Source organism: Staurois parvus, unplaced genomic scaffold (genome assembly GCF_062004578.1).
Source record: "Staurois parvus isolate SC_StPar_1 unplaced genomic scaffold, SC_StPar_1.0 ptg000694l, whole genome shotgun sequence".
Taxonomy (NCBI): Eukaryota; Metazoa; Chordata; class Amphibia; order Anura; family Ranidae; genus Staurois; species Staurois parvus.
In genome coordinates this window covers 1,765,373-1,777,625 of record NW_028318490.1, presented here as the reverse complement: position 1 = coordinate 1,777,625, position 12,253 = coordinate 1,765,373, and the positions used below count along the sequence as shown (strand labels likewise).

Genomic DNA, 12,253 nt, shown 5'->3' with positions numbered 1-12,253 from the left:
TTATATACACTTTCTATAAAAACGGACAGACCCCAACACTCATAGTTGCAGTTAGTTTTGTTGCCCCCCCGGGGTACACCTGATGTTGGCACTCTTCTCTACAGTATATTGTATTGCCTGTTGATGTTTACTTTTTGTCTTACTCCTGGCTGGTTACTGCATTGTGATCTCTGTACTTGGGGGATGTTATCCCTTTCCTTCCTTATATACTGGAGATGTTTTGCACTGTTTTGTGAGTGTGGTGCTGTCTACATAAATAAAGAATTTGAAAAAAAAAATTGAGGTTGAGTAAATAGATTCTCAGTATCGTAAAAGCTATTGGGCATCTGTAGACTAGGGTGGATTATTTTTACTGAACAACTTTTCACTGGCTGAAAAAATTACACCAAGCTCATGATATAGGGAGGAAAGATGGCAGTGCAAGATTTAGCCTGTAGCAGTGAAGCAGCAGGACAATGCTGGATTTTCTGGGCATGTGAGTTTTTTTTCTGAAGAAAACCCTGCACAACTGGTAAGATTGGATGAAGAAAGAGTTGGGGGGAGGGGGAGTTGATGACGTTTCTTTGGTTTCAATGGTCTTTACATGGCTCCTAAAGGCTACAGAAAGCCCATTTTATCCATAAACTAATTGTAGGTAGTAGTGCTAAACTTATTAGCTCCATCTGCTGCACAACTTACATATCTACTCTACCCCTTCTATTCAGATCAAGCGGGCTGGTCCACCGCATCTTCTGCACTTAAAGGAACAGCTGTGGTGAGAAAGCAGAAGTTGGAGTTTGTCGCCCATGGATGCGATTATAGTGTGAAAAACAAGTATGACAGCATATGCTCTCCTTATCCAGCTAAAAAAATTGTTAATGCGGCATTAAATGAAGTAGGGAAAACGATGGAGTATTCCCTCACTAGCTCCAACTGTGAACACTTTGCAACTAATCTGAGATATGGGGAAGCATTCTCTAAGCAGGTACTGTATGAATCACTGACAACTAGACATTATTACTGTTTATAGTTCAGCTACTATGTATAAAGCCCATAGCAGAGCTGTATTCCACAATGCTCGTTATTCCATATTTATCATACCTACCATTAGACAACAAATTTGTGTGGATACACAATTCCTGAAACCCTTTTATAAACAAAGTATATAAAAAACTAAAATATGCTGGAACTGTGGTAAGATGATAAAAAATCATGCTGTCCAGCCACCAGCTTAGCCTTGCTAGGCCAGGTACTCTAGCCATATAGGCAAACCCCTAAGGTAAGAGAAATAGAAATCAGTATATTATAGGTATAGTTTAAGCAATCCTACTAATTTAGATGCACTACGATATGAAGATTTGGGTCATTTTATTAAATTTGTATATTTTATAAATAACTTTTTATTAAAGATTTTCCAAAACATACACAGCGTACATAGCACTCTGTAGCAACATGAGTAAAGAAAGTACATTACACTGAAGTTGCATTGTCATGTGGAAAAAAGAATGTTATAAAAGGCAAAGACAATGGAATGGTGGGTAACAATATCATTACACAGAAGGCAAATCCATCTTGAAAAAGCTGTATATAGCTATAATCTGTCAGTGTATTTATAAATGAGTGCCAGCAACCAAGTACTCAGTGTACTATTAATAAAATGAAAATAGGAAAAAGAGAGAAGAGAAAAAGAGTAAAAAGAAAAGGGGGGGGGGGGAGGGAATGCCTCCTTCACCATCACTTTCACCGTCAACTTACATATTAGAAGCCGGATAGACCAAAAGGAAAAAGATTTTAAAAAGACAATTATTGCAGCTCTTCCTTGAGATGCCACAATCCCCATACTTTATGAAGCTCTAGAGTATTGTGTGATCTAGCAATGAGCTCTTCCATAACTTTTACATCCTTAATTCTAGTGTATAGGGCAGAATAAGATGGGTTCTTTTTTTTTTACAGTAGAGAGCAATGAGATATCTTGCAATTGTAAGGATGTGTCTCAGCAATTTTTTATTTTGCTTAGATAAAGTCAAATAATTTAACCCCAAAAGAAACAGTTTAGGCAAAAAAGGGATGGGAAGGTCAAATTAGCACTGTAACAGTCGATGTACTGATTTCCAAAATGGTATAATACAGGAGCATTGCCAGTAAATATGGAAAAGGTTGCCTCGGTCCCGTTGGCATCTCCAATGGCGATCACTACTAGTGGCATAAATAGCATGGAGGGTGTCAGGAGTCATATACCAAAAATACAGTATTTTATGTTTTTTCTATAGAGAAGACAAATGGAACTTTTGGCTGCCTGAGACTATACAACCTGCCATGTTTCTGGGGAGAGCTCCTCACCTAGGATTTTGTCCCAGAAATAAAAAAAAACCAATATCGTGGTGCCTGCATAACTTTGTGAGGTATTAAATACCAAAACCATAAATAGGCAGGAGCTTGCTTAATGAAATTATAATATATACATATGTGTCATGAAACCTAAAAGTTGAAATACAAATATATACAAATATATATAAAGTGCTCTCCTAACACCACATGTAGTAATGAATCTAATACAGGGTATGGTAAAGTCCAGAAAATGTAAATGAATGAGAGTCCCATAGGAGGGTGTCATATTGTTCCAGTAGGTTCTTCTATACCACTTTTGAGTAATAAATGAATTTCCCACTCTGGGTGGTCAAATAATGCTAGGATGATTAAATGACATATGGATTCCCAAGTGTAGGCTTTCACATGGTGGGTTTTCAGGCTCCCCTTCTTATAGTAGTAACTCTCAAAGAAGCTCAAAACGAAAACGAATATCCATGAAATGTGCTCTAAATGTAGTATTTATTAGGAACCATGGTTCATAAAATAAGTAAAAATGCACTCACATTGTCTGGTGCCTGTACCCCGGCACCAGTCTGTACAGCCAATGTGGGGACAGCATGTTTCTCTGTATTTCGCCGGCGTGTGTTTCAAGCTTCGTGTTAGTGAGCTGGACATGACATCGTGTAGGACCCAAAAGTGACAGGATCACATTTCTACTTACGTTTCACCTGGCGGCATCACTTCCTGAAGATGGCATCTGTCTCATGCCATTGGACATATCCAATGGAGACAAGGTGGCATAGGGTGTCTTAACCTGTGTGGAAGGGGTACAGTATAAATGCTTAATTGCTCACAGGAACTGACCTTTTAAAACCCATACATTGAAGTGTAGCAAAAAGAAAAGGCCAGTTCAGGCGATCAACCACCTTTTCAGCGTCCAAGCTCAGTATAAGGAATTCCGTCCCTTCTCTATTTTTCCTGGGGCATCTTGGCAGCATAAATTGGGTTGTGACTCTGCCCCTACAACCTGATAGGACTGGTTAACTATGAATCAAAGACAGACCTGGCTCACAGCATTTTCCTCTTTGTTCTCACCTGATCAGGACTAGAGTCACGAGGCATCTCTTACAGTTTGTTGCCCCAACCAGGTTCAGCCTCTCCTGGGTAGAAGTCCTTCCTGTGCAATCCCTAAATTGGCTATATGGTTGGAGCCCTATTCTGGTGGTGCTTTAGAAAAGCTTTGGTGTAATGGCAGTATTTTCTCTTTTCTTTCCATATGCTTTTCCCTTCCTTTCTCTGTTTTCCAGTACTTTCCTGGACCTGTCTGTGTTGTGGGCGTTTACTATTTCAAAGATGGCTTCAGCAGTGCAAGTACACTCTGAACATGGATGGCAGGAAGAGATGCGGCCACTGTGGAAAGTTTCCTGTCTTGCCCTTTTCCGAGATTCTGTAAGCCCCAGACTGCGATCTGAGCATGCTCAGGTGCTGATACCAATACTAATGGCCAAGGGTGACAGTTTTAAATGGTTTTAATGAATTTTTGGGAAACACATGGTGGTGTTCTCTACTCATGCATTTAGGATGCGTATGCGATCACTGTTTACAGGTATATTTTCCCTTTTTTATGGCATTTCACCTGGGCTTTTCTTATCTCCTTCTCAGTGTTGCTCTGGGATTACCGTGTCATGTTGCTTTTCATTTCAGTCTGCTGCTTTTCTCTGTTTCTACGGGGAATGCTGCCCAGTAAGACCACCCATTGCTTGTAAGGTAAAAGGATTAGGTAAGTAGTGAAGATATTGAGAAAAAGGGAGCCAATACTGTTGTAATATCTACAGCCCTGTAAGGACCTCCAGATGGAAGGAACCATCTAAAGATCAAGACAAGTTGCCATCTAAGAGCAGACATCCAGGCAATGTTGTTTATGGTCTTCATCTCACCTCTCATTCTTATTGCTCCCTGTCTACAAACATCACAAATTACCAGCCCTAATAGTTGCTGCGCTTGTGGTGGAAATCTAGGACGCTCTAGTCCAAAAACTTAGATCTAGATCTGAAGTGCTCTTATGTATTGTAGCATCTGCAGCTGCCTGCAGAGCAGCTAAAACATTTGCAGTGGTAGACAGTGCAATATGGAGTTGGACAGTTAATATTAAAGAAATCCTGGAGGAAGTGGAGAGAGACAAGGTGGAAATAGCCTTGTAAGAGCTAAAATTGGTGGGAGACTCTGTGGCAGAGGCATCATTTAATGTTCTTTCTTGCAGTCACAGCAAGGAGGGTATTATGGCTGAAGCCATGGTCGACAGATTCCATCTTGAAATCAAACTAGTGCAAGATACCAGATGTTGGCTCCAATCTATTTGGGAGTAGACTAGATACAGCCATCTTAAGGGTGACCACTGGCAGGTTAAGGGGGATATCATCTGACAAAAACCAGAAAAATCAGAAAGGTCCAGCATACAGGCGGCAACTCCTGGGTAGATACGAGGAGGCAAAATCCTAAGGATTTGGAAAAGATTAAAAAGGGAACTATAGTAAACAATCTTCATTGTTGAAGCCTTAAAAAGCTAAGGCACCTGTCCTGAGAGAACAGCAGAAGTCCTTTTAAGGGTGCGCTCATCCGGGGGGTGCCTGTGGGAGCCAGCTGAAGCTTTGCAAACACACCTGGAGCGAAAATATTCAGGATCAGTGAGCCATATCACCTATATCAGTGTGACATTGGTGGAAGTTTAAGGGTATATCCACCTTCCAATCACTTACAGCCAGCCTGGCTACCAGATTTGATGGAAAAGCAAAACATTTTGGTTCAGTTTGTAGCCAAACGAATTGTAAAAATGAGCAATCGTGAAGGTTCCAAGCCCCCAGAGGAGATGAGAATTTAGTTCACCTCTGTTCCTAGTAAAAAAAACAAAAAAAACCTCAAAATCAAGTGATCTGTGCCCAGTGCTTAATTTGAAAAAACTCAACAAGCACAGAAGGTTGGAGTCATTCCAGATGGAGAATCTGCAATCAGTTCTTTTATTGATAAATCTAGGAGAGTGGATGCTCTCTGGTTTATCAGACGCCTATTTACTTTTCCCAATCCATTCCACTACCAGTTTTGGTGCCTTCCCTTCAGTCTGTCCACCTCCCCCAGGACATTGACATGGATGGCATCCTTTTTCTAGCTAGAAATCATGAGATGCTTATTCAGCAATGGGATGCTCTGCTGCACCTTATACAACAGTTTGATAGCTATTTAATTTGAAGAAAGCTTCTTCTGCCCAGCTCAAAGAATGAGGCTCTTGGGGGTATTTTGGATACACAGAAAAAATAAAGTAGAATTTCCACGAGGGAGGAGCCATCCTCTGATAGAGAAAATCAAAGGTGGTTTGGGAGCAAAGTCTCTTTCAGCAGGACAGTGCCTAAGTATCCTTGGTTTTTCTTAATTGCCCAATTGTTGTTTTCAAATGGAACATTATCACGTCCAGCCAGAAAGGTTTGGGGATGCATTTCAAAGAGTAGGAAGATCGTGGGATGTTCAGCTTTTGAGGCATGGTATGAATGCTCTCAAACTGAGAGCAGCATTCAAAGCTCTTCTGGCATTCACTCCTTTTATAAGAGGCACAAGAGTTGTACTGTGCCTAGACAGCAGTGGAAGGGTAGAATTCATAGGCTGCCAGTGAAACTTACAATATTGATAGGAGGCTCTGGTGTCTATCTCTCCTACAGTTGAGCACTGAGTCACCACTGCCTCTGCCAGTGATGATGGATCTACTCTCTCATTGCTAGTTTTGCCATACAGCTCCCAGAGACTACATTTGATGGCATGGAGGCTGAGGCTACCAAGTCAAGGGTGCTCAGTGCAGGTAGTGGCTACTTTGTGTCAAGCCAGAGAGGTCTCCATGAATCAGACTTACCAGAGAATATGGGTAAAATTTGCAGATCTCACAGCAAAAGCCTGGAATCCTTCATCACCAAAATCAGCCAAGGCTTCGCAGTTCTTTCAACTGGGGCTGGACAGGGGCTTAGGTTCAAATACATTTAACATTCAAACTTCAGCCTTGTCTGCCATTACAGGAGTTTAAGGAGCCCTTAACCATTTAGTAATTCTTAAAGGCTTGCATGAATTTAGACTTGCCAGGAAACTATTGTTCCCTAAGTGGGACTTGCCTATGGTCTTCGAACCTCTGTCTAGGCCTCGTTTTTATCCTGCAGAATTGGCTACACTCTGCAATCTCTGAAGATCATATTTCTGATTGCCACAACCTCTGTGAAAAGGGTGTCAGAGCCACAGGCTTTGTACGCGAGGAGCTTCACCTAACGTTCTACCCTGACAGAATAATTCTAAAATCAGACCACTTTTATCCATAAGGTTTCTTCCTCCTTCCACTTTAACCAGGAAGTCCATTTACCATCATTCTTTGGTGAATCAAGAGAACCATATCCTCTGGATGTTGGTCTAACTCTGATGGCCTGCTTAGCAGATACCTTTTCATTCAGGAAATCTGAAATCTGTGCTTGGCCCCGCATGGCTTAAGGCAGTGTCAGTCAGCATCAACAAGTACAGTCACCTCCTAGATTGTTAAGACAAAAAAAGAGCCTACTCTTCACAGAACCTTTCTATACCATAAGACTTAAGAGCATATTCAGCCAGGGCAGTACCAGCTCTGTAGACAGCAGTGCTGAGTGTCTCCTGAGGCTACTTGCAAGTCAGCAATACTGTCCTCCCAGAACACCATTATTACACATTATTAGGTGAACCCGGCTCAGCTTGTGACAGTAAATTTGGAAAATTTGTTGTGCAGGAGGATACTTACACTACTGAGCATTACAAATTTTTTCATGTACCCTCCCATATGGCGAGTTAGTTCCCATTGTATGCTGCCATGATACACCAGGAAAATTGAAAATTGTATATGCACCTTTCCATTATTTTCCTTTCCTGGTGCATTTTTATGGCAGCATACGGATTCCCGACCAAATGGTGAGAGTTACGGAGAATGATGTTAGCCAGGTCTGTCTTTGATTTATAGTTAACCAGTTTTATCAGATTGTGGGGGCAGAGACTCAACCAATTATATGCTGCCATGAAGATGCACCAGGAAAAGAAAATTATGGATTTTTGTTTTTTTTTTTAACAGAGGTCTTGTAGGTATACATTATATTTAAATTTTGAAAATATTGTGAGGGAAGGGTAAAGAAGAAAAGAATACAAATAATAAAATGCACTTATAATTTTAAGAAAGTATAAAACATTTATTCATAGCTTATTATTCACACTCTTTTAACTGTTAATGACCATGAGATACAAATATACAACTATGGGCTTTCTGCTTCATTCACATAACTTCTTGTCATTACAATGGGATAAAGCAGAGCTATGGTTTAAAAAAAAAATAAAAAAAAAATAATATATATATATATATATTGAGAGAATTGTTTCTAAACAAAAACATGGCAACATTTATTGATAGCAAACATCATATTTTAAAAAATTGAAATCCCACCTTCCAACGTTTCATTTTTTTTCTAATGATTTTTATTGTTACAGCAAATAAATCATTACAATTATTAGGATAAAACAGGTTTGTATTAGAAAGCATTAACATAATAACTTATGGGCAGCACAGTGGCTAAATGGTTAGCACTTCTGCCTGGCAGTACTAAGGTTGTTGGTTCGTATCCCAGCCACGGCACCACCTGCCTGGAGTTTGTATGTTCTCCCTGCATGAGTTTCCTGCTACACTCCAAAGACATGCTGGTAGGTTAATTGGATCCTGTCTAAATGGGCCCTAAAATATGAATGTAAGTTAGGGACCTTAGACTGTATGCCCCTTGAGGGTTAGGGCCTGATATGAATGTACAATATATATATGTAAAGCGCTGCGTAAATTGACGTCGCTATATACCTTAAATAAATAAAATAAAATCTTAATATAAATTGGAGATCTACTACTTTGGAGTGCTGCCTGTTTTTGTTTATAGTGATAAGAACCTAATAAAATCTTTCCCACTTAATCCAAACAAACAAACATGGCTGAAGTTGGGATTTTTTTATTTTGTTTTTGTAGAATCACAACAAGAAATAACAGTTTCTGTAGTAATATAAAGGGTTTACAAAGTTTTTTTTATGTTGCTCTTCTTGCAGGTGGATAATGCAACGATGTATGCAACTGGAGGTGGAATTATCGCTGGTGTTCTTGGATTTCTTACATTGTTAGCAACTTTAATAAGACGTTTATGGAGGCAAAGAAACCTTACAGAATAAGTTCACCATTTGGCCAAAAATAATAAATGCACATCTTTTTGCCGGTAAAAAAATGTGCATTTATTATTTTTGGCTGCAGGAGCCTTTTCCAATTTGGAATCTTAAGGCATTTTTTTGGACAGATTGTTAGCCCTAAATAAGTTAAATAATGGTCTTTATTGACTTTTATTTAACTCCCTGCTTTGCGCTAATCTTAGATTTTTATTTGATTAGATGCTTATCTATATTTTATATTATAATTTTATAACACTAATTGCACATTGTCATACTATGTAGTAAATATATAGTTGCCTTATTTGCATAATTGATGTCTGTGCTTTTATAATTCAAATGTAATATAATCAAAATAAATCTATGTAGTTCATACCTATTTGTTTTAGAGTGATCTCTGTGAATTTACTACTGAATGAGTTGTAATATTACATACAAATTTGTACAATATTAACTGAAAGGGTACTGGGACATCTAAAACACAAAAAAGTTTTTTGTAGCACTTTGTTGTCTTGTAAGGACTGATGTCCTTTGTGCTGGTCAGTGCTAGCATATCATGAGAGAGTCTGAGCGAGGGGTCATTAATAAGTTATATGATGGTAGCTATTAGGCAGATAGAGGAAATATCATCTCACTTTAGAGGACAAACATGTACTAGAATAGGATATCAGGCTGGCTATATATATTAGATATGATCAGGGCAGCCTTTAGATTATATTGTGCTCATGCAAAATAACTGCAACAGAAGTTGATTTCAATACAATTAGCCTTGTGCTTGGACCTCCTCCTGGTTGTCACATACCCTTACATTTTTATATTTCAATGGCTTTTATTGAATAGTTTTACAAAGGAAAAAGACATAAGTAAAACAAGCAATATCAATGAACAACGTTCCATCGGATATACAGATAGAAACATTTAAACAACAAAGTTTGCTGTAACAATTGGCAGTTAAGACAAGACATAAAGCATGGCCAATTTGAGATGAAGTATATCTCGCCTTGCCAACCTAGAATATACAATGCAAAGCAGTACAAAAAGAGTAAAAAGAACAAAGGAAAGAGTAGAAAGGAAAGTCCAGATGAGGGTCATTAAGGCACAGAGAGGTATTGGATCCATGGGTTCCATGTGTTATCGAATTTCTTCGAGTTATTGTGTAGGAAACAGGTGAGTTTGTCATTAATCAAGATCCAATTAACTTTCTTTTTAACATAGTCAAGTGGAATGACCGTTTGCCTCCAATGTCTAGCTATAGTAATTATCGCTGCTAGAAACATATAGGAAATCAATTTATGAGATTTCTTGGGAACATTATCTGGAAATTTGTGAAAGAGTGCCATCTCCGGGGATCTGCGAATATTTATACCTGTCACTGAGTTTACCAAATTGAACATTCAAATCTAAAATCTAGTTACAAGTGGACATTGCTACCAGATGTGAAACATAGACCCAACTTGGCCACAATGCCAGAAGCACATTGCAGAGGCAGACGGATGCATCTTTGCAATCCGGGTAGGTACCAGATACCATCTCAACAAAGTTTTATAATTTCAAATAAAGTCGTATTGATAGAAATTTTAGACATTGCCAAGGCGATATCTTGCCAATCTGATAATTGATAATTGATAGCTAAATCTTTTTCCCAATGTTCCATATAAGAAAGTTTACAATTGGGGTCAGTGAGGAGAGCATATATTGCAGAGACCCGGCCTCTTAGGGAATCCCTTTTCCTACAGGAGAGTTCAAAGGCGGTGAGCAAAGGTGACTCGTCCAATAAAGCGAGCTTCGAGTGGATAAATTAGATAATCTGGTTGTATCTAAAGATTTCAGTAGTATGCATATGCAACTTGTCTTTAAAATATTGCAGAGAATGTATACAAGCACCATTAAGATAGTCTCCTTCCGCAGCAAGCCCTTATTAATCCACTATTGAAAAGGGGCCGGTGTTAATCCAGGCACAATTTCAGGGTTGCAAAAAGATTGGAGCAATAGGTGTATGTGGTGATGCTAGTGCCTTGCATTGGTGTACCCTGTCCCAAACTTCTAAAGAGAATAACAAGGTGGGGCACAATATAGGAGGACATAATTGACTAGGAAGCCAGAGTAACGCCCCAATAGCCAAAGGATGACAGGAAAGAGCTTCTACTGAAACCCAATGAGGAGTATGTCTCCCAACCGTGCTATAAGCTAGTTGGGCGATCTGCTCAGCTTGGAAGTATGCTTGGAGATTAGGAAGGCCAATACCACCCGCACTCTAGAAATATATAATGTCTTCTGGTTCATCCGAGGCCATCTATTATTCCAAATAAAATGAAGAACCTCAGTTTGTAGAAGCTGCACGTCCCATCGAGGAATCGCTATTGGTAAGGTACGGAAGTAATAGAGTAGTCGAGGCAGAAACGTCATTTTGATTGAGTTGACTCTACCAAACCAGAACAAGGAATAGTCAGCCCAACAATGCAGATCATCCCTAAGTGCTTGAAAGAGGGGAGGGTAATTAGCCTGATAAAGTGTCTCGATGGAATTGGTAAGGTGTACTCCTAAGTAGGGTAAAGATTTATTCACCCATTGAAAACCATAGGAAATTCTAAGCTGCTGTTTATCAGATATGGGTAAGGAAAGATTAAGGGTAGTCCTTTTTTGGGAATTAAGGGAGAGCCCAGAAAGAGCGGAGAATTGGCGTAATAATGATAATAAATTTGGAATAGTTATCAAAGGAGAAGTAATACATAAGAACATCATCGGCAAATAGGACACATTTATGTTCCTGTAGGCTGCATTGGACGCCATGGATTTGGGAATGAGACTGTCAGGAATGGACTCACCAATGGTGGTGGGACTCACCTGCCATGTGGGCTGCAGTACCAGGGCTGACCAGCGAGTGCTCTCAGCAGCCAGAAGCTCACTCCTGCAATCAGCCAACACCTGGGCTGATTGCAGAAGGTGTATTTAAGGAATGACCAGGCCTGTGGTCAGGGCCTTGGTGTATGTTTCCCATGAGCCCCTGTATCTTGTAACCTGTGTTCCTGTGCCTCTGCCTGTCTGATTTGTTGCTGACCCTGCCTGATCCTGACCTCTGCTGACCGTCTCCTGTTTAACCTGGCTTGTGACCCTGACCATTCTCTGCCTGATCCTCTGTACCGCGCTGCCCGTGAGTTACTGAACACAGCTTGTGACCCTGACCATTCTCTGCCTGCTCCTTCGGTACCTTGCTGCCCGCACATTGCTGACCTGGTCCGTCTGACCACGCTAACTACTCTGCCATCCATCTATCCTGCACGGATCCAGCCGTCCCTGCTCACACCACCTGCTTCTTCACATCAGGCTTTCTACCTGCACATACCTCTGGCGGATCCCTCTATGACGAGCAGGTGTACTCAGGGGCCGCGACCTGGTTACTGTCTGCTCCAAGTCCATCCCCACCATCAGGGGCCCTGGTGAATAAGCAGACTGGGACTTAGACTCCGCGCAAAGCGAAATAAAAACGAGAAGCGCACAAACCTTGCGCATTACCTCAGTAAACAGAAGTTTATTAAAAAGAAAGGTACTCACAAACAGCGAATAAAATCAGGCATGTAAGTCCTCACAGGGACTTCAGAGATAGAGGGCCAGTGCGAGTCCCATCGTGGGGGTAAGCACTCAGTTCAGTTGACGCGTTTCGAAGGCCAGACCTTCTTCATCAGAGCCCTGGGTCTGGCCTTCGAAACGCGTCAGCTGAACTGAGTGC

The 12,253-nt window shown here is 40.4% G+C and overlaps 1 protein-coding gene across 1 annotated transcript in view; it reads left to right on the top strand.

Moving 5' to 3' along the window:
- Positions 1 to 8,901, top strand: part of LOC149446173 (phospholipase A and acyltransferase 2-like) — an 82,332-nt gene extending 73,431 nt beyond the window's left edge. The window contains exons 4-5 of the mRNA XM_089652788.1: positions 705 to 964; positions 8,416 to 8,901. Of these exons, the coding sequence (XP_089508914.1) occupies positions 705 to 964; positions 8,416 to 8,535 (380 nt within the window). The 3' untranslated portion in view covers positions 8,536 to 8,901. The remainder of the gene's footprint in view (positions 1 to 704; positions 965 to 8,415) is intronic.
- Positions 8,902 to 12,253: the final 3,352 nt, after the last annotated feature.